We start from the raw sequence: 23,228 nt of genomic DNA on the forward strand, positions 1-23,228 counted from the left end.
ACTACCAGCAGAGGGTCTGGCTGCACCTCGCCTTCACACCAGAGCTGGGACAAGAACTGTGCTCTTCAGAGGGTGTTTAATGAAGGCAAGACTGGCAGGAGCTGCAGGAACACACGTTTGTCCCACCCTGCAGACTGTACCTGCCTGTCAGGTCCCCAGTGATTCACACTGAAGTGAGGAGCTGTTACCCCAATTTTAAGAGCAATACAGGAAGATGGAGAGCCACCTTCTCACACATCGCTGTTTACTAGACTGGCAGGTACTGGGGTTTGAAAAGAGAAGAACTTAAGACCTGGCTCTTAAAAGTCTGCAGACATCTGACTGTGACAGTCTACACCACTTTCAGCAAAGCATGGCATCCAACCTTGGCGTTCTGCATACCAGGCTTGTGCACCACTGCACAGATCTCTGCAGCTTTGAAAAGGATCACCTAGACTATACTCTCTAACTAAAGACCACAAGCTCTTGGTTCAATATACAGCTACGGCTTAAAATACTCTTTTAGATAAGGACCAAAACAGCCCCAGAAAGCCTGACACAAAAGTATTGGTAGCCAGGAGCTCACAACCTGTGGCTAATATCTCAGTTTTAGAAGGAAGATACACGTGAGGAATGGAAGAAGGGCTGTGGTGAGGAGGGTTTGGGCTCTACAGGGGAATTCTTGCAAGGAATAACATTTCCAGTGCAGAGCCCTGAAGCCCAGCCAGCTGGAAAAGCAACAGCAGGATCTGACCCAGAGCAGCTCCCAAAACACAGCCAGGCAAGCAGCAGCCATGCAGCAACATGTCCAGAGACATCCCCCAGGCACAAACCCCAAAGCACCAGCAGTGACCCCAAAAGCACACTCTGGGACAGCTCTGGACACTGGGATTTGCTGCTGCCTACGTGCCTGGACTGGGGGGCTCCATCAGCCCCCGATCCCTGCTCCAGCTCCTCACGTGGGACTGCTCCAAGCACCTGAGACAGACCTACTGCTGCATCCACTGGAAGCAAGAGCTTGGGAAGCAGAGAGCCAGGTCACCCCTGGCTGTCTGTGCCTGGACATTGGATACCTTGGCTACTGTTTATTTCAGAGTCTGCAGACAACTACTCTGAGTGCACTCCTGTGTGTCATTTGGGCAGGTCTGGGTTTTCCTCGCACCCTCTGCTCCCAAATTCATGCCTGAGGTGACAAGTGAAGGGGTCCAGGGAAGACTGTGCAGTAGCAGCCATGAGGGAATCAGCCCCCCCACATCCTACATGGGATGTTTTCATTAACAGAAATGGTTAAATTATTTTCCTTTTTCCTCCTGAACTAGCATCTGGCTGCCTAATAAAGTACAAAGGCCATTTTTGCCAGAACAGATAGCCACTTTTTAATTTTATAGTATTTTTGTCTTCCTCCTTCTGCAAGCCTGCCTCTTTCCCATTCGTGCTACCTCAGAACTTCAGCTACCAAAGAAACCACTGAACACTGTCACCCGGGGCTGCAATTCATGCTGATTCACACCTGCTGGCCCAGAGGCTTTTTCTCTTCGAACACCAGTCTCCTGAGGCTTATTTTTATTCCTCAGATATCCTATTTTGAGTGCTCAAAGCTGATTTCTTCCTGCTACAGAAAGGACTGGGATAAAGTAAAGAACACAGGATTAAGCCTGAGGTAATTCAAGTGAATTTGAGACAACACTTCACCTGATAGCAAAAAATACAAAGTAATTGCAAATAGAGTGTGTGTCTGAAGGACCATGCAGGGATTCTCCCACCTCCAGTGCTTTTTATGGTGGCAGTAAGAGGGACAAAGTGTGGGTGTGCTCAGGGGATGCTTCAGAAACCCTCACTGCAGGTCTGCTTTCACAGAACCACAGATTATCCGGAGTCAGAAGGGGCCAAAAGGATCATCAGGTCCAACTCCTGGACCTGCACATGGATCTGTTTGTCCTCAGTTTGGAAATCCAAGGTCATCTTTCTCCATGAGTTTCAGAATCAGCACACACCCAGCACATGAGCTGGTTGAGATCTCAGCTACATCCCCAGAAGTTACACAGGAGCCTCCCAGTAGCTCCTGCCTGATGAGAATTTGCCTGCAATAAATGCCACTCTCACATCCACTGATCTCAGCTCACAAATTGGTGCAATTCACTTCAGTTCGAGAGCAATTATCTTTATCTCTAAAAGCCACCACCATAAAAAAAATCACCAACTGTGGAGGAGAGTAAGTGGAAAACCACCTCCACTCTGAAACATGACAGTTCCAGCTAGACCCAAACTGCTGCTGAGCCTGCCAAAACCAGAATGCAAATCATAAAACATTCACAATGAGGCTGCATGCTACCTGAGTTATATTTATCCAAGGAACAGCACTCTACTGCCAGAGCATGGGGAAATGGAAGAAAGTGGGAAAAACATAACAGAATTTGACAATAAGTTCTTGAAATATGTTTTAGGCAGCCCTCCCCTGATCAGGGCATTTTTAGGATGAGGAAACAGGCAATACAGAAATTAAAACTCCCCCTGTTTGCTGCTCTTGCAGTAAGTGACAAGGTAAGATCAATATTTGGAGAGAGACTGTATAAAGAGAACAGTCTCCATTAATCTCACCCCTTCCCATGGTGAAAGTACTTAATTTACACTCTCTCAGATGAGTAATTACCTCTGCTGTACACTTACAGCTCCTTCAGGAATGCAGTAACCAGCACTTGCACAGAACTCCAGAGGGCCTGTGTGCTGCTGCAGAAGTTCTCTTCAGCCCCTATTCCAGATCTGTGACCAGAGCACTCACCTGGAGCGGATCCCCAGTGAGGGAACGCTGGGGCTGGCACGGAGCAGGGGGGCTGGAGACCCCTGAGCAGGAGGCACCGTCCCTGGGGGAGGCAGGAGCACATCCCTGGGCTCCCACAGCCCGCAGAGCTGAGCCTGGCTCCCCCCCGGCACAGGGAGAATCCAGCTCCCACAGGGACCATCTCTGGGATGCTCCTCCCTGGGGCTGTGAGTGCTGCTGCTGCCCCAGGCAGCCACCAGAACATCTGCAGAAGGGCTGGTCCAGCAAAGCTCAGAGCAGCCAACAAAGGAGAGGGGAAAATCCCCAAAAAAATGGCAATTACCAGAGTCCACGAGAGGAGATGCTACAGGGGTCACCTCAGCTGGCTGGTGTGAACACAGGGCAATACTACAGATGAAAAACAATGCTAAAAGGGGAAAGAGAACCAAAACACAAAGTTAACCTTTCCTGAGCACCCAAGTGTTCCATGTTGCTTCCACCATTAGATCACGTATAAACCAGCAGAGATTTGCGAGATGAAAAGTCAGCTACATATAAAACCAATGCGAGATATACAAAATACAAGTAATAAAGCCAGGTTTTTAACCAAAGGCATCAGGATCCAACCACAGCAGAGTTCTGGAGCCAGCATACAGCTAAATAGGAGGAACAAATGCAACAGCCACCTAACTTGGGCTGAAAGCCTCTGTGGAAGCTCCCATGGTTCTCTAAACTTTTCTAAACTCTGCGGGAAAAGAAACACTAAACAAAACATAAAAATAAACCTGAAGTGGCCATAGAGGCACAGAAATGTACCCCAGAGCACTCTGCTGAGAGCTGGTCGAACAAAACCCTGCACACTGCCAGAGTGACTGCAGCCTCATTAGGGAACAACACAACAGCCTCACAGGCTCTGAAAATCAGGGGATTGCTGCAGTTTACATCATGCTGACGATTCCTGAAGGGAGAAAAGAAGTTATTTGGCAATTCCGGTAGATTCTGTCATTTTATAGTTGGAAATACATGCACAAAATTTATGTTTTCGTTCCGTATGTGGAGGCAAGATTAATTTTTCTTTCAAGTTTGACTAATATCTTCACTCCCCCTCTACCACTGGCTCAGGAGTCACCAAGAGACAAGATGTATGTGTTTTATTACTTGAAACATATGGAGCTACTCACATGAATCACAACCACGTCAATTAAACCAGCAGAACAAGTGGAAACACTGCTATCCCTGGGCACGAGTGCTGGTGCTAGCCATGGCAAGAGAGATCCCTCATTTCTGGAGAGGGCTCTTAGTTCCATACAGATCTTCCACCAATATTCCTGATGGGAATGGTGGGGCAGATCAGGGGCTGCCTGGCCAGGTCCCACTGGTCAGTGACTGTAGGTGGTGGCACTGGTGCTGGCTCCCAAAACATGCAGCAGCTCCGTGGGGCAGGGAAGCAGCAGCCTCAGAGCTGCAGCATCTACGGCCAGTCAGAGAGTCCTGTGCTCCCAAGGGACATTTATTTTTCATTTCTACTTCTGCAATATTTAAAGGAAATCGTAGGTATGTCAGCTAAGGGGAAAATGGCACCCAGTGATCCCCAAGCCTGCTTCTGTCAGCTGAACAATTCATGCCTGACATGCCATCCATCACATTTTGCTCCAGGCACCTCAACCTAATCCAGCCCCCAACCAGACCTGTCTCAGCCAAGCAGTTCCCAGGAATCACAGACTGCAAATCACCCAAGCAGACTCTGAAATGCAGTACTCAGCTCTGCTGCTGAACGCTTTCACGGCAACAGACTTTCTTAAACCCTCTCATTGAAAATTTCAGAGTGCTCCACCCATCTTTCCTTTTTCAAAGAAAAAGAAAAGGCAATTTAATTTAAAAATGCATCTTTTTTAATGTGGCACCAGGAAACAGGCCCATGTATCATACACAGCCTTGGTGCATGGCTCAGCTTAGATTTTGAGGTAGGCTGGAACAAATAAAGGGAAGTCAAAGGAAAAGGAAAAAGCTGCCATCTCCATCCATGGACCTGGCACACCTTCTGTTTGAACAGTCACAAGGTGCTGCTTGTGTTGGGACTTAGAGTCTCAGCTCCCAATCTGCTCTCCTCCTCCCATCTGCCTTAACCTTCCCCAGGAGATGGGCTGGACAGCTCAAGATGTTTAAGGGCTACCTACACAGCACAGGAGAAATGCCACTGCCTAGGGACTAATCAGTATTCTCTGCAAGCATCCTCCAGCTGAGTCTCGTGAGAACATTTTGTGCCGCATCTTGAAAGAGGAGGTATTGCTCTTGATTTGATGAAAAATGAATTGGAAGTACAAGCTGTATGTGCGCTAATTTACAGCGACAAAGTTTGCATTCATTACAGTAATGAGCACTGCATAAAGCATATAATCAACACTCCCTGCAGATGTCAAGAGGAATCCAGAGGCAGGAAGGAAATACATATACATGCCACAGTTGATCATAAACATCATAAACTTCCAGCCCCAAGAAAACACAAAGCAAGAGACAGTCCTTTTTCTCCCTACTAGTCCTCAGGGGTGTTTGGGTGTATCTCTCAAGTTCTTGAACTAATGAGCTTAGACAGGCTTTCAATCATGGGATAAATATTACAAGTGCTCTAAATATTTTTATTTAGAAAGTGAAAGCACAACTGTTTCACTTCCTTCCCAGAAGAAGACAAAAGCTACAAATGTGATTACTGAGTTGGTAACTGGAACTAACTAATTAAATCCTTCTATGCAGAGGAAGATGTCTCTTGAACATCACAACATAAGTTAAAAGCAAGTCACTGAAGAAAAATGCCAGTTTAATAAATCATCATCTGAAATAAAGCTAAAATACCAAAAAACCCCAACCACTGTCTGTGAAATCACAGCAAGGTGGGCAACAGTGAAATGGTACCTGTTCTGTGAAATGAAACACAAACCACCTCCTGAAGGGATGGAAGAAGGTTGGTGGTGGTTTGCTTGATTCCATGGCCACGTGCAGCAGTAAGAACAACACACCAGAGGATGAGCACCAACGTTCCTGTGAGTGAGAGTTCTCCAGACACCTACACTGGGAGCAGCTCTTACCTTCTGGCAGCCTGGGGTTAGCGTGGATGGAGTTGGGGTCCCCGTCCTCCTCGGGATGGTAACGATACAGCGTCTGGGACTGCTTTGGGGAGGACTGGCTACGGTCTTCCTTGAGAGCAACAGGCGGAGAGGTTGTTGCACTGAACTTCACCTTGGGGAAATCATTCCCCTCGAGGGTTTCATGGGATGATCTTGCCCAGCTCGGCTCTGTAAAGTTCACCTCTTTCAAGTCCTGATACATGCTGTTCTCTGGCTCTTCCTTCCTGGCATGCTTTTTCGTTTTGGAGTGGGGGGCTCTTTCTTGCTCGTGCCTCTCTTTGTTCCCTTTCGGTCTCCTCTCCAGCTCCTCCAGTCGCTGGGGTGTCTCGGTGGTGGCCGTGGTGTGCTGCGGAGGAGCCCTGGTGGTGGCTGGTGCCTCCTTGCGTGTCACCTGCTGGAGGGAGGCCGCCGTGGTGCGGGGCAGCCTCCTCCTCTCGCTGCGCTCCGTGGCACTGCGGACCTCGGAGGGGCCCCTGGGCAGCGCGGTGGTGCCGGGCGCGGCCGTGCCCTCGGTGTGGGCGTCAGCCAGGGCCAGCGCCGAGGGAGCCATGCTGGACGCGAGGTAGTCATAGTCCTCACCCTGCTCCTGGCTGAGGCTCTCGTGCTCCACGGACGAGTAACTCCGGTACTTTTTTGGAGACTCCACCTGGGTGTTGTCTCCTTCGGAGGCCTCCTGGTCGTAGCTGTAGGGATCGTCGTAGTGCCTCTCGGGCTCGCCGTCCTCGGCGTCCCCCGGGCTGGCCGTGTTCAAGGCGAACGTGTCACAGTCTGGCAGCTGGTAGCACATCAGCTCCCCGCCGGCGTTGGGGCAGTGGCACACCTTGCAGGGGGGCATGTGGAAGGTGTGCCCCGCCACGTACTTGTGGCCCTCGTGCAGGCAGCCGATGCGGCCGCACTGGGGACACCCGTCCGCCGGCACCACCGCGTCGATGCAGTTCGGGGGCAGCTCCGGGCACAGCATGAACTGGCAGCTGATCTTGCCCCCTCCCTTGGGGCACGAGCACTCCGTGCTCCCAAAGTCCACGAAGTAGGACTGTCCCTCGGGCACCTTGCCGTTGACGAAGCCCACGTTGACGCAGTCGTAGTACTGGTAGCCCTCGCAGGTGCAGCCGTGCTGCAGGCACGTGGCGCAGCACTCGCCGGCCTCCAGCACGTCCTCGATGCAGTTCTGCAGGGGCTGGCACTCGGCGCCCGTGCAGTCCCTCTGCGCCCGGCAGCTGCCCGAGCACAGCAGCGCCAGGAGCAGGGCATTCCAAGGGCTCTGCTGCCAGCTCCGGGCCCTGGCCATCGTCCTCCCGAAGGAACACGGCTCCGGTCCAACCTCGCACGTTCAACCTTGGCTGCTTTCCTAGAAGGCTGGGGGTTCAGCTCCGAATCTGCAGTGGTTTCCTGAGTTACCTTTTCTCATAGATCCTAGAGTTATGAAAGAAAACTCTGTTACAAAGACTACACTCAGCACATATCCTGTTAAACATTAGAGGTCTTTAAAAGTTGGGACAACATCCAACATCTGGAAACCTAAGGACAAAAATTAATCATAATGTCTTCCAAGCATTATAGGCACTAAGTTTGGAGTTGGATGCTTCCCCCACCCCTATTTTGAAAAAGAAAGGAAGAAAGAAATGGTTGTGACTGCTCTGTTTTGAATCTGTTGACAAAACATATATATTTCAATAAAAAGAAGGCCCTTCCTTATACTTCAATGCCTTTTTGTTAGTCTTTCCAGCTATAAAGATTTTTTGGCAGAGAATAAGTAAATACACAGTTCTTCCTCTGCAGATATGAGCTTAAGATAATTATTCTTTATGTTTTAATTACAAAGACTCAAATCTTAAGGAATTTTTATAGACAAAACTTAGCCTTGGGACGTGAGAATTTGTCTGTACACATGTTAACTCAAAATACGCATTTTTTCCTGCCTCCTTCCCCCACTGAGCAATCTTTTGCACTTCAGTCTTCAGCATTAGCAGTTATTTCTTTGCTCCAGCAGTGCTAAAATAGAACTTCTTTGTGTATTGCGGTTACTTTGTGGTTACACATCGCATTAACTATCCTGTAATACATATTGAGGGCTGGATCCTCCGCTCACAGAGGCTGGCACAGCTCCACAGCAGGACTGTGGTGCACAGAGGGATCAACTCCAGCTTCACTGAGGACATTTACAACAACCGGGGATGTGCCACCACTGGCAACCACTTCTTTTAGTTTTGACAACCCCAGCAGTACTCTTTAGTGCATTACTACAGTATGAACACACAATATACATATATACATACGTGCATTGGCATAGTAACACTTTGTTAAAATGCCCTGAAGAAGAGAAAATGGTCTTCTTTTTAATTACTAAGCCCTTTGAGCGTGGAAAAGTTCAAGGGTTAATCAGCCGTTGTCCTTTCTATCAAAATTACCATCAAAAAGCTACATAATTAACATGGAAAACCACTTACAACAGGAAAACAATTTGCCTATAGAATTTTACAGAACCAGCAATCTGATTATTTTCCCAGGACCCCTCCCATCATAAAAAAACCCAACAACCCTAAAACACTTATCTAGGGGGTAAAATACAGTCACATCACCCAGAACAATAAACCACACACGCAACAGGAATTGTGCCAGAAAACCCATTCAGAAAGATTACTTCTCCCATTCAGAGGGGGCTTCCACCACGCCTGCTCAGTCGCTCTGGCAAGCGGCCAGGCCGTGGGAAAAGTGTGCCTGTTCCGATAAGATACGGACTAACTGTGCTCAGAATTTCCACAGTTCTGCCCTGGAATCCCAATTCCTTCAGGACGTTGTGCAGAGATAGAATTCTTACAAACGTAGGCTTCCTACTGCTAATTTGAGTGTATTAGCTGAGTGTGCTAAAGGAGAGTGTTTGAAGGAAAAACAAAATTGTCAGAAAATGCAATAGAGTGGCTTGGAAGAATCTCACTTTTTCAGAACTGCTCTCAAAACCAGGCTATTTCTCATGAAAGAGAATTTTCAATATGTGGTGCTGAAATTAATTCTTCAGAATGCAGCCTGGGAATTAATAATTTATCCTGCTTTCAGCAGCTTTTCCAGGTAATCCAAATTTGTAATTGTTACATTACTTTAGCTGGGAGATAATGACGGGGAGGACAACTACAAATACCTTCTGTAAGGGTCTCACAGCAGGATTTCACCACATCCCCTCCCATGGTACCTCCTGGCTTTAATGCTTCAGTGCATGTGTGTCCCCTGGGTAAAGCCCACGGGGAGGCAGCTGAGCTCAGCTCTGCCCTGGCCCGTCTTCCCTTTTCCACATCAGGCTTCCCAGAGAGCCCCAGCACCCCAGGGGCCACCTGGGTGCCAGAGGCACAGGTCTGGCAGCCTCGGTGTGCACCAAGCAGGGCCCAGCATCACCTGTGGGACAGGGAAGGGACGAGCTCGTGTGTGTCACCCCTGAGCCCAGCCAGCCTGTGCTGCCCTGCTGGGGCACAGCTCCAGGGAAGGGGCCCGAGGCAGCGGGACACCCCAGGAGCAGTGGCTGGCTGCCCTGCTCAGGCGTTCAGGTTCCCCAAAACTCCGCAGGCACAAATTCCAACTCCCAACAAGAAACTCCACTGACCCCTATGCTGAAGCAAGAGGCAGAGAGTCAGTGATATCTTACAGGTTCAAGGACAGCTGAGGGTTTATCACAGGACAGTCCCGCTCTTGTGAAAGGAGCTGCTCGGTGGCCCTCCCCTGTGCTGTCACCTCCTGCCCCCCTCACCCACACCCCTTTCCATCCAAGGGTTTGTTTGCTTGTCCAGGTCACCGCCAGTTCTTCCTCTGTTCCCATCCTTGCTCCCTTGCCTCTCGCCCACGGAGAGCCCAGAGAGCTCATGGCCAGCCCTGTCCCTGCCTCTCACACCTTCTGCTCCCTGCCCTGCTCAGTCCCCCTGTGCCTTTCTCTTCCCACCATTTCCACATTCCTCGACATCTGCGTTTTCAAGCTGAGCTGATAAGGCTGAAATCCTTATAAACCCTTCCTCCATGAATGACACCACAACCTTCCCTTTCCTCAGGCTCACCTTCCTTCATCAGAGGCTCCTTGTTTCTGGTGTAATGACTCCAACAAAAGTATCTTTTTATTCCTTTAACCCACTGCGTTTCCCTGTGCTTTCTCCATCTGTTCTCCACACCCATCACTCCCCCCAACCCATAAACTCGCATATCAAAGAAACAGCCTCTGCTTTAGGCACAGAGAAAACCATCTCTGAGTGAAGCACAGACACGGCTGCTGAGCCCCACCGAGCCCTCATCCCTGCAAGCCGAGAGTTGTGCTCCTGCCAGCCCCCGCAGCTGATGTGCCCCGCCTCTGGATCCGTGCCCTTCCCCAACACTGCAACGGTGCTCTGGAGACAGCAGCTCATTACTCGGGAACGGCATCAAAAGCTGGAGCTGTAAATAAAGGTGTCTGAACCAAGAGGGTAAAAGAAATACACTGTCTCTGTAGGACAGGGGAGTTCAATACAGCAGATGTTATTGCAAGGATTTGTTTCCATTAACTATTTTAATGCTTCCCTCAATGTCCTTTTACACAACTGGGGCAATACACAAGGGCTGCACTAAAATGAGAATTGGTTCTTTGTACTCTCCCCAGTGCCCTTCACCCACCCTTACCAACGTCACTGACTTTTGCTGTTCGTTGGGTGACAAATTAAGCCCTGCACGCCTCAAATAGACGTCTTTCAAAGGCTCTGTTGAAAGCTTTACAGAGCTCTACAGCAAGGCAACCACGTGCCACCCGTGCCAGCCCTCATGCACTGCTTCATGGCCCAGGAGAACTCCATTCATGTCCATTGTGGAATTTCCTAACCTGAATATCCCGCTCTCCTTTGGTTCAAGGGCCAACCGTGTTGGCTTTACTGGGTTTTACTGGGCCATTATTTAAGAAGTTGTTGCTATTCCTGTGCTCAAAACACCTCCTGAGCAAGCAGGAGTGCCCATGCAAGGGAGGGACAACGCTCTGGACTGGGACTGAGTGCCTCAAACTCTACCCAAGCAAACGTGTGAGGTAAACCAGCAGTGAACAGCAGATGGTCAGACCACTGTCGTTCCTTATGTCCCGATCCCTTCTTCAAAAAGTATTCCTAGGAAAGGCAAAGTAAAGACACCTTATGGAAAACCAGCTTTAAAAAGAGTCCCAATAAGAATGAGCTGCAGGCACACATTTTCATGGAAAAGGAAAGCAGATGAACCCAGTATCTGTGTGATGGGACATCCAAGGCTAACAGCAGCAGCCATCAAAATTATAACTAGTCCTGGCTGAAAAACATCATAGTCCTGTCTCCTGGCAGAGGAATAAAACAAGATTTCAAGATGCTTATTTCAATTCAGTTTGGGGCCAAAAAGTTATAAATTCTGACATTTTTGCAAAACAATATACTCCAAGTGATTTACTTCAATCAAAGCCATAACATAAAACCAAAAGGAAGAATGTTGACTTGATTAAAATTGTTCAGTCGTATTACTCGAAAATGTTGATGAAACCAGTGTGTTCCCACGGAAGATCTAGACATTTTAAATGTGCAACTTCTTCAAATTAAGAGGAGGATTTTATTGGGAGATTCTTTTTCCAGATGGTTTCATTTCAGTGCTGAACCAGAAAGCTTATTCTAGGTAGGCAGAGGTGACAGGAGGCACTCTCCTTCAAAGGTTTCACACAACACAACCTCTCTGTGTGAGGGTTGCCCCAGAGACATGCAGAAGGTGTGCACATGTGGGGGAGATGCCACAGGAGCAACGGCATTCTGTCAAATGCTCACTGAACAAAAAGAGGCAGCCATTGATAAACAAAGAGCAGAAAAGAGAATAAATCCAGTGCACTGCAGGAGAACCCACTGACTTCCACCTTTGAAGATGTACCTGTGATTTCACCAGGTGCAGATCCCTGTGAAGAGGTTTAGATGGAACAGTTCTTTTCTCTGTCCCACCTCTCAGTCCCTCACTAAACTGCCATTTTTGAGGATGACAATAACAGAAACGCTGGCTTGATCTGTATCTTCTACTTTGGAAGAGTGAGCAGGGCCAGATGCCAGCCTGGTGTAACTGGGGGCAGCCCCTGAGCTTGCCCATGAATCCACACCCAAGTTTCAGACACACAAAGAAACAAGCTGGGGGGAAGCCAGTGCAGGGCTGGCACTCGCCACCCGTGCACAGAGCAAGTTCATCAGCCCACAGAGCTGCCATGAACGATTCTCCTGGTTTCCCAGTGCCAGCCAGCTGAAACTGGCCCTCCAGGTTCGAGCTGTACACGACCTGGGACCGAACACAGCCCTGCTCTGTGCTGGTGAATCTTTTGGTGATGTTGAATCTCTTCTCACAGTGGCGAAAGCCCCGCAGAGAGCAGGGCAGTAGGCAGAAGCACATGAGCACACGCATCCCGAAGAGCAGGGGGAATGCATCTCCCCAGTCCGTGCATTTTCACACCTCTCCCAGCCAGAGCTCTGGGCTGCTGCCGCTGCCAGCAGCTCCTCACTGCCTGCGGTCACAGTTTAGACTGCGGGAGGAAGAAGGGAGGAGACGGAAGGAAATAACAATTTAAAAACAATCCCTTTTAAATGCAAGAGAAAATGGAAATTTGTGAGAGTATTTGAATCCTGTATGAAAACCAGGAAAAAACCCCTTAAGCCCAGTAACTCCTGACTAGCCTGTGCCAGCCCGTGGATTAGATCTTCCTTTCACACCCTCTCAATCCGGAAATTTGTGATCTCACCAGGCACTGGAAGGGCTTGCTGCTGGCAGGGCTTGCTGCTCTCCTCGCAGAGGGAACTGCACTGCTGTTCACCGGGAGGATGAATGGAAAGGGAGAAGCGTTTCCTTCGCTGCTCCTATGCACCATTCAGTGCCCAGGGCCCATCATCTCTGCCTGCTCATTGATGGACTCGGAGCTGAACCCTTCCCATTCGGGGCACCTGCGTTGGGCAGAAGGAGCAGAGGGGTAGGATAAACCCCAAGCTAAATCCCAATCACACGAGCTGCTTTTTGTTATCAAAAGTAAAGCGCTCCGGAGTTGTCAGCGCACTGGTTCTTGGCTAAACAAGCCCGTGTTCAGGGGTCATATCTTTTGCAGGCAGTTTTCCTCAGCTTTATTTTCAATAAGAAATCAGTTATCATTAACCCCCTTTTCATGGAAAAGCTTTTAAAAATGGACATTTGGGAGTCTGGAGGATTTTTACTTAATTCAACAGCGAACTCGAGAGCGGGACAAACAAGAAGTGAGCAGGATGGGATCAAAACTCATGCAGTCTCCCAAGAGCCACTCCGATAAGAACTCCCTTCCCAGCAGAAGCGCCCCCGGGCAGAGATGCTCCAGAAGCTTTCCAGGACATTCCCCACGCTCAAATCCAAACAGGAACCTGACACGCTGCAGTAATGGAAAAGCATCACCCGAGGTATTTCAGCTCAAGTAGCCAAGCATTAACAGAAGTGACCAGGCAGCTCTGGGACTTATTCTTCAGAATGTGCAGCGTTTGAAGGCGTTTTTGAAGTCCCGGAGAGTGAAGGCAGCCTTTTTCCAAGGGAATGACAGAGCTGGGGAGGGGAGAATCATGTCTTAGGTCTGGTGTGCCAGTGCTCCCCTTCACCCCAGCCCAGCCCAAAACAACAGGGCAGGTACTTGGATTCCAGAGGAGTGAAAGTCTGTGTCATTGGGAGTCGCCGGTGCAGCAGATCCAAAGTGACTCAGTGGGAGCACAGCAGCTGGCGAGGAGCTGGAGAGGAAGGGCTCACATGGGACACAGAGAGCTCAGCACGGCGCTGTGCAGGGACCAGAGCAGCAGGGCTGGGCCCAGTGCTCTGCCAAGGGGTCCCTGACAAACTGACCAGGGCCGGGTTCCTCTCCGGACAATGCACAGGAGGCTCCTGGCAGCTGGGCCGGGGTCACAGCTCTGCTGCAGAAGGAGCCAAACTCTTACACTGCAGTGAAAATAAATGTGTTTGCTATTGAGGCACTTTTTTTTCCTCTTCTTTTTACATCACCAAGTTTCAGGTGACTATATATACTCCTCAAAAACACAATTAAATAATCCAGCTATTTCCACACCAGCCAAAGAAATCTGGGGAAAGATTAAAGCAAACTCAGCAACAGCCACTCAAAAATGTTTCCCAAGGCACAGCCAACAAAAACTTGTCAAAGCTCATAAGTTATGAACTAATTTGCACAGAGAGAGCTCTTTTGGCAGCAGGCAGGTCCCTGAGCTCCACAGCACCTTGAGCAGCCGGACACATGTGGAGACAGCCTCAAGATGGGGCAGCACAGCTCCCAGGAGCCCTGCCCAGGAGCCAGCACCAGCCATGGGCTCTGGGCTCAGGTGAGCACTGTCAGTACTGGAGGCTGCTCTGATCAGTGAAAGAAAGAATTTTTTCTCATTTTTTTCAAGAGCTGCGCTCCTCTCTTCCCTTTCAGGCGGAACAAATCCCTAGTTTCCATGAGTTCCCCATTATTTAGAGATTCACCATTTCCCACCAAAAGTAACTCAAGCACAGCGCACCCCTGCACAATCTCATAACTGTGCCCCTCAAATATATCCTTTCAAGGATTAGATTTCTCTCTCTCTCTGCTTCCGTTCTCTAATCTTCCTCCAGGATGCTCCAGCCCCCTGCCCCTTCCCACTGTTCCACAGAGCTCCCATTTGCAGGGCTGCTGCAGCCTCAGGGACAGTGGCATGCAAAACCTGAGATGGCATTCCCACTCCCTCTGTGATCCCCTCTCCCCATTTCTTCTTTCCTCCATGAAAGAACTCTGGTGCTACTTAGAACTCTCTGTAAGCAGCAGATTTAAGTTTTGGGTTTGTTTCTTTTTCTTAATCCAGTCTTCTATTATGCACTTTGAGCCCTGCTGCCCTGAGCAGTGACAGCAACACAGACCTTCTGTTGGGAAAGGTGCTGTTGGTTGGAACATCTGGGCACTCCCTACCTATTTCAAGCAGCTCTTTCGGAGCAGTTCAAACTAAGAATTTCCCCACCCCCATCTAAAATATAAATTAGGCAAAAGAAAGCCTACTATTTCACTGACAGCTTAGCAAGTGGCCTTTCCTGCCCTGTGCGCTGCCATGTGGCAATTTGGAAATAATTAACAACAGTTTTCATACAGGGAAGGCTGAAGGGAGCTGCCAGGCAGCTTTTGACAGCGTACCTGAGAGGCAGCACTGCTCCCAGCCAGAGGAGCAGTGCTTCCTTCCTCCATTGCCTGAGCTTCAGCCTCAGGACTGAAAAACTGGATTTGAGACTCCAGAGTAACTCACAGGGGTTTGCTTCAGCCTGTCAACTAATTCCAAACCAGTGTCAAAACAAAATGTCAATACAGTAAGTTTGTAGCAAATAATTTTTCAGTAATTGCGTCCTGACTTTGTGTCACTATCATGATTAATGGTGAAAGTCTCGCCGTTGGTGTGAAGAGAGGAACACGTACAGTAGTGAACATTTTATAGTATCCTGCTAACTTGGTTCCCAGTTTCTCCGCGACAGCTCTGTCCATGTATCTCTTCTGACCCACACCACACACAGCTGCTGCCTACAGTCAGGATTTCTCCAGAAGGAGATTGTGAATCTTAACACACGCCACTCAAAAGGCACAGTGGTTTCTCACAATGTAGCAGTCCCACAAGGACCCAAGATCAAACTCTTTTGCTCCGTGACTCAACAGCATCCAGATCTGTCCCTCAAGAGAATAAATGTGCTCTCAGCAACCAATTGTAGCAACAAACCAATTCCTTTAGCCAAGCTCTGCTCCACAGCTGAGAAAATACCTCTTGTGCTGCCCCAGCTGCACAGGCACCTAGCGAGGCTGTGTGACAGCAGGTGAACTCTGCACACCCACTCCTGCCTGTGCTCTGCCCCAACATAAACAACGGGACACCCCTGTCTTGGTTCCACAGACAGACAGCATTCTCTGTGCTATTCCTCAGGGGAAATGCTGGAGGGAAACTGGAGAAGGAAGACTCTTAACTTCCTGTAGCTAAAATGCTGGCTCAAAGTTATCCATCACTTGGGCTATCACTTCTTTCAGGTTTCTGAGGCATCACTGCTCTCATTTTCACCTCCATCTCTCACTTCAAGGGAATATTTGTCTTGAGTCACTGGGATTGCATTTTCTCGGTTACAGTAAGTGTTCCCAGAATTTGTCATTTACAAAATTTTCAGCCCACCATGCAGTCCTGAGCACATTATTACTGCTGGCATAATCCCAGTCCTGCTCTTGACTGTGACCCTGAGAGTTTGCTGTGCTCTAATCCGGGCAGAGTGAGAGAAGGAACAAGAAGGAGCAGTGCAAGAAGAAACAACTGTCCTGACCACTCCTTCTGCCTCTAAGACCTACCTGAGGTAAGCCTGAACAAAAATCTTTGCGCTTCACTGCAGGGCAGGCTGCACAGAACCTCTCCTGCCAGAGCCAGTCTGTGCCTGAACCTGAACAGCAGATCCATGGACACGTCCATGGTGTGGGATGCATCTCCCAACAGGAAAAGGAACCAGGATCACGAACAGTCATCTCCTTTGCTCTGCTGCTGCTCAGCCTCTCTTCCTCATACGCAGCCCTAGGGTTTTCTACAAGCCATGAAGGAGACAGGATTTAAAAACCAGCTCCAAAAAAGCAGGCTGGGTTAAGGATCCAGCCTTGCAACTCTGCACTGAAAAATGCCCAGTTAATTAATCTGGTTGAGCATCTGCCCCTGTATCCTTGGTCTGAAGAAAAGGAACTCAGATTTCTTTCAGCACTCATGCATGTACCTTCTCTCCCTCCATGGAGTGCAGACAAGAGCATATCTGGAGTATGGACTGGATGTACCACAAGGCATATTACCAATTATAAATTAATAAAATCCAGAAAAAGCAGCAGTGATCATTCCTTGGGAACAGTTTCCTTTCATATGATGACAAAAGAAAGCCTGTATCAGGGGTATTATATATACTAATTAAATTCTTTAGCTAAAGCAAAAAATTATTATTTTAATGGAGGAAAAACTAGAACACTTGGTTAAAATGTTCTCATAGAAATGTTAATTACCACAGGCATTAAACAAATGGAAATCAAAGCCTACCATTTGTTGAGCACTTTGAACAGTTTTAATGCAAAAAATGTGCTGGAAAGAAACCTTCAATTTTTCCTCATGAATGAAAGTAAATCCCTGTAAATGAAGCTGCATCTATCATGCTGCTAATCAGTCAGCAGCCACAGATGTAATCCATCAATCCAAAGTGTTCCTGCACAAACTTTCCATAAAAGATAATGGAATTAATTTGGTTTGCTGGATACCAAACTGAAAAGGAAAGGAGCCTGCTCTGCTATTCCAGCTCAGAGCCCATCGTTCAGAGACAACGACAGTGCCAGGTGGAGCTAACACAAGCCCCACTTGCACCACCTCCCACCCTCCACCTCGGGTTTATCCTTCACAGACACCCAAAGGCTGTAAAGAATTGCCCAGGAGTGCAGAGTTGCTGCCTGACTCCCCGGTTTGGAATCTGAACTGTGCTGTGCCTCACTGGGGGCCACGAGTCCTCAGGGTGATGGCCCAGGGCAGGGTCCCACGCCCCCAGCACACACACACACACTGCCTGCGACCTTCTCCAGCCGCTGTGCCTGCCCCTGATGCTGCCCTGCTGGCTCAGGGAGATGCTGAGCTCCTGCAGCCTGGGGATGTGCCAGAGGGGATCAGATGGAGAGCAGTGGGAGCCCTATTTATCCTTCAGGAGATGCCAAGGCCAGGAATGCCACCCCACTCACTGCAGACTGGAATCCACAGATGTGTTCCAGAGGAGGTATCACAGCACATGCCTGGTTCACTTCTTCAGTGGTAAGACCTGTTCTCTTACAGGCAGTAAATTTATCTAGAACCAAGCTGAAGTAGTTTTGAAGCTATTTAGAGGCCATTATAAAATGAAGTGGGTGGTTGCTACAAGCAAAATATCTAGTATTAATTCTTGCTGAAGATTTTCAACACAGATAAAGAAACATGTAAATACACACATTTCTTGCAATCCCTGGCATCCTTTTGCTGTCTAAGGAAGGTGCACAACACTTCTGCCTGCAGTAGATCTGGAATCCTGGATCTTGACTTCCTTCCTTTGGTATGGACCAGATCCATATTGTCCAAGGGGTAACCTTAATTTGCAGAATAATTTCCTGGAGACAAGAGCACTGTTTTTTCTGTTTCTGTGCAGAACCCCAAGCTGGCATACCCAGTGATAGTTTGCTGAGTGTCCAAATGCACTGAGACAGCTTCTGCCCTCAGATGCACGCGTGCAGTTCTTGTGTTCATAACAATTTGTGGTTCTGTACCATATTCACTCTACAAACCAGAACGAGATTAGAAAAGCAACTCTTGTTTATTTTGTAAATTATACATTACATTTTCTAATACCACAGAAAGTTACTGTGATCTGCTGGGTAAATGTGCAACCCATACTCTTGAATGTTTTAAGTTACTGATCATCACCAAATGCAACTAAACCCATGACCACTTGCAACTACAGGTGGAACATTCAAAACAGAAATCCCAGCAATCCAGATGATACTGCATTAACAGAAAATGTTGACTGAGTAATTTTATATGTTACCTTATAGACACGCACATAATTTAAACAAGAATACTTCTTTTCCTTTAACATCATCTTGGTTTTGTTGAACACACTGACCAAACAGTAAATTCAATCTGATTTTTGTCGCAGCAAACAATACACCACCTAAAGTGGTCTCTTGACTGGTATGGACAATTTGTTTGGTGTTGGCACATTGAAATACGTATTTATGTTTTGGTCAATGATCTTCTGGAAGGGAAGGAAACTACTTTATTTTCCAGCTGAGGAAATCCTGTAAGCGTAAAGGTAATTAATACAAGGGAAAATAAATAATTAGTACAACAGAAGAAGAATGAGATTGTAGTCCCTCCTTCCACATTAGCTACGCACAGTCCAGCCCATGACTGAGAAGGAAAATTAAGATGGAAAGTTACTAACATGAGAGATGAAATAAAGTCTCCCAAGAGCACAGAACATTTGGTATTTAAAACAATACAAGTAAAAGAAAAACCCCACGGAGGAAAGCAAAGGCAGTGCAATGGGAGGTATTTCCAGTCTCCCCTCCCCTGGCAGCGCTCCCAGGAGCACTGCCCTGAGCCCGGCTGAGCAGCAAGGGGCACCTGCAGAGAGCCTTCCTGGGGCACGGCCCTGCCTCACCCCGCCGTGACTGAGACACGCTGGCAGCCCAGCCAGACGTGCACTCCCAGCTGACTGAGCTGCAGGCTGGGACAGGCAAGGTTTTCCCTGGATTTCAGTAATATAAAGTACATGGAATTTGTAGGCTCCGTTCTAAAAGCGAGTGGCTGACACCACGGTCTTGGGGATCCAAACAACAAAGAGCAGGAACAGAACAAAGAGGTCTGTGAGTTTAAATTCTCAGAAGATCACAGGTGCAGTTTAACATCAGTTTTCTAGACGTCACCTCGCTGATGAGATTCTCTACAATCAGTGGAGGGGTGGGTAAGACTTCAGAGGGCCATTAATATCCCTTATAAACTGTTTGGGATTGATGGATTGTCCCTTTGCTGTGTGCTTTACCAGAGAATTCCAGACTGGTTTGGGCTGGAAAGGACCTTAAAAATCATCCAGAGCCTCCCCCTGCCATGGGCAGGGACACCTTCCTCTATCCCAGGCTGCTCCAAGCCCCATCCAGCCTGGCCTCTGACACTTCCAGGGATGGGAAGTCCACAACAATGCACCACACAGAGACTTTACATGATTAATTACCTTACTTTGGGGTAGATAAAGATGAAGAGCCTGTGATTTTCCACTGTGCAAAGAACTCTATGGGCAATATAAACAAAATTTATAGAATTGTAAGAAGCACAAACAAACTGGTGCTTCCTTCACCAAATGTGGACCACAGTAGCGGCCAGGGAGGAGAAAGCAATCATTCCCTTGGAGGTCAACTGGAAGAATCCCATCAGAATCCTGAAAAAAATGGATTGGATGGATTCTATCAATCTAGCAGTTCCTGATCATCCATAAAAATGGAGAAGGAAAGTGGTGCAACTTCTCACAATTCTGCCAAGCCTCTGCTTCACTTACAAGAGAAACTTCTATGAAGGGTGCAAGATGTGCATCCTGATGGAGATGTTCCTCTCAGTAACATGGGGGTGGCCACATTATACATGGGCACAGTAAGGACGGTCAGGATCTGGGTTTTCATTGTTTCCATGCTCTTCTCAGAGAGCCAAAGCTCTATAAATCAATCAAGACAGGTCTTCAATGTGTGGAGGCACGATGAAGCCATCGGCCATCTACCCAATTATAGATGTAATGCACTCTTGCTGTACACAGGCCACTGTCAGTACATGCTGACCACCTCACATACTGACCACTGCCTCCTGAGGCCTGATAAATGTGATTTCCTCCTTGGGATGTTTCATCAAATGTTCACCTTTAAAATAATATTAAGCAGTACCTTTCCACATTACCTTCCAATTTGTACTGCCACCTCAGCCTAGAGGTATTGTTTTTCCTTCAGTAGAAGATTTTGAGTTGTTTGACTTTATCTTGTTTCCTTTACACAAATGCTATTCCTTTCTTACAGATAGATATGATCTGTTGAAGACCTGGAACATTTTATCCCATAGCAAAACTCATTCAAAAGTACCATCTGTTCTTCCTGCAGGGGCACAGTAATGCCAGAAACTGTTTAACATTCCATAAATTAAGACCATATAATGGATAGCTCATTGTTAAAGTTAAGCAAGGAACTGTTTGGAACCTGATGACAGACATTTTGCTGGGGTTTTGCCTTAAAAATAGTATCCAATGTATTATTTTTGGTTTGCTTTAAAAACTTCACATTTGACATTAAACAGCAAAGGTGGGTCACAATGAAACCTTAACGTCTGGCTTTATCCCCACCTCCAGCAGGATCCTTTGTAATAACTTCAGGGAGAGGGAGGCTTGGAGTGGGCCACTGGGTTGTAACAAACTCACTGCAACACCAAATTCTGTTCTCCTTTCCCCCCGCGTGTGTCTGTTCTATCTGCAGCATACACTTCCTAAGAGAACAGAATTCAATCTTCAAGTTTAAGAGCCATTAAAGCATGTCTTATTTTATAGATGTTACACTTTCTACACTCACACACAGCTCCATGCTCTGCCTTTCACTTACTGGAAAGGAACCCCAGCCAGAAATGAACTGCCATTTGCTATTCCTTTCTACAGCCCAAAGCTGAGACATTGAATCAATAAAAACGCTGGACATAAAGCCCTGCTATGTGTTTGTATCATCTGAGTCAACACTAAAACAGCCTTCACTTCCCATTCATACGAGAAAACCACAGAATAAAGAGGAGGGAAAAAAGAGATCTACAGCAAAAATCCCAAAACACGCACAAAAGATACCAATAGTGCTTAATTGGAAGAAAATGGCACTGTGGAATCGCGCCCCAAGAGTGGGACACAGCGGCCCCGTGCCCGGGATCTGCCGGGGCCAGGCAGCCCCTGGCGCTGTCACCCGCAGGCTGTGGGAGCTGGGCTCCAGCACATCCATGCAACTCCCGCTCCTTGGAGCAGGAACCCAGCCCGGACCATCCCTGGGACACAAACCAGCACACGGCACTCGCACGCTGCCAGGGGTAGCGGCAGTCAGCTCAGAACTCTGCTATTCCAGCCCAGAAAGTCGTCCTTTCAGACCCTGTTCCTAAGTGAATATAATTGCTACCATCTCTTTGGGAAGCATTCACACTGCTATAATAAAACCCGCAGAAGCAAAGCACTTCTAGCCCAGCCATTCCTAATCCCAGAGACAATGCCTATATTTTTCCATCACATCAGATCCTGGATGGTGGGGGAAGGGCAGGAGTGTGAGGAGACGGGGAAATGCAACTTGAGAAGGGGTAAGTGTGTCAAAATCTAAATTACTGGGAGATATTTTGCAGCACAATCCTCCTTTATGCCTGTGCAGCTCGGTTCATATGGCTCACATTCAGCCTGTCACAGTGAATCATTGCTACTCCTTGACTTACATTAACAAAAACAAACCTAACTTTCGGTCCAGCCTGTGAGGTAAAACTTTGAATTCCCAGTCAAAAGGCCAGAAGTGGCATTAAAAATAATTGTTTTTGTAAGAAGCTCACTTTGAGGAGGAAACAGAAAAAAAGCCCGTGAAGATCTGACTAATAGCACAAACACATGTGTTGCTTATGGAGCATTTTGCAAAAAAAGCAAAAAGCTTTGTCCACGAGCAGCAAAGACCCAGCTTTAGCAGCCTTAACTAACAAAGCAAACCCGCCCCTCTCTACTTAAGTCTTTACACTGCATCAAATTGGAGATATTTAACAACAGCTTTAGAGCCCAAAGAACAGTTAAAAAGTAAATCTGGAAAACAAAGTACAAAAATCAAAGTGAAACCCAGCCAGATAAAATCTTTGCAACTAGCAGAACACAAGGCACGAAGCAAAGCCAGCACTCAAACAAAGTTATTTTACGCTTCTCCCAGCAAATTTGCAACAAATGTCCAGTTAGGAAAGATTTCTGCTGACCTGTGTATGAGCAGCAATGCAGATGTGGCGAGTTCTCCTGTCACCTTTTGTTCCCAGCCATGTCAGCTGTGCTCTGCTCCAAGTGCTGCTCACACTCCCAAATCCCCTTTTCCAGCTCTATCTGAGAAACTGCCCAGATTTTGTAGTGTAATCTGAGCAGGGAAGTACCATGTGCCTATGATATGGTTAATTCACTTTTTACCCCCTGCAATGCTTAAGGAAGCTGCTTCACATTTCAAAGCTGAGCCTAGGGCTGCCTGACCCAGGTACAGCCAGGGCAGCGCTGGGGCTGCCTCCTCCACCCCAATGGGGCCCTAAAATAGCTCATTTCCCCCTACCAGACCCCAGAGGGGATTCGGGGGGCTGCTGAGACCCTTGTCTCCTTTCCCCTGGGTGCCTGGTGCAGAGGGGACTGCAGCCCCAACACAGAGGGGCCAGCTCTCCTTGCTGAGGGCCACCACCATCCCCATGGCCAAAGCCAAGGCTCTTCACCGAGACAGCTCTGGTGAGGCCCCTCAAGACCCAGCAAAGCCCTGGGCATCTGGTCGGGATCTTTGGTGATGAAGTTGGGCTGGAAGAGTCCCATCCGTTCCTCTCCAGTGTTGCCATCAGCTAAGCTATTAACAAATCAAGCCTCTAAACTTTGTCAATTAACTCTTCTGTTAATATTCTTCTGTTGTTATTGATCTAGTTCTGGTTTGAATTTGCAGTTGTCATCACGCTTGACAAGAACACTACGCTTGAGAGAAGAAGGAAAAGCCTCTTCTCCCCAAATTCTGCACAGAGAAGAGTTAAACCTGTTGTGAAGCTGCCAAAGACGAATGCACCAGAGAAGGTGCAGAGGAG

General features: G+C 48.0%; 1 protein-coding gene across 4 annotated transcripts in view; it reads right to left on the reverse strand.

Annotated features, from left to right (window-relative positions):
- Positions 1 to 23,228, reverse strand: part of FBLN2 (fibulin 2) — a 95,601-nt gene that overhangs the window by 61,210 nt on the left and 11,163 nt on the right. For 3 of the 4 annotated variants that reach the window (XM_042026659.1, XM_042026660.1, XM_042026661.1), the window contains exon 2: positions 5,821 to 7,272. In XM_042026659.1, the coding sequence (XP_041882593.1) occupies positions 5,821 to 7,147 (1,327 nt within the window). In that variant the 5' untranslated portion in view covers positions 7,148 to 7,272. Of the gene's footprint in view, positions 1 to 5,820; positions 7,273 to 22,382; positions 22,494 to 23,228 lie in introns of those variants that run through there. The other variant, XM_042026658.1, reaches the window with a different exon arrangement.

This window comes from Corvus kubaryi, unplaced genomic scaffold, assembly GCF_017639235.1.
Source record: "Corvus kubaryi isolate FWS band 111438036 unplaced genomic scaffold, C.kubaryi_AGA036_p1.0 37285, whole genome shotgun sequence".
Taxonomy (NCBI): Eukaryota; Metazoa; Chordata; class Aves; order Passeriformes; family Corvidae; genus Corvus; species Corvus kubaryi.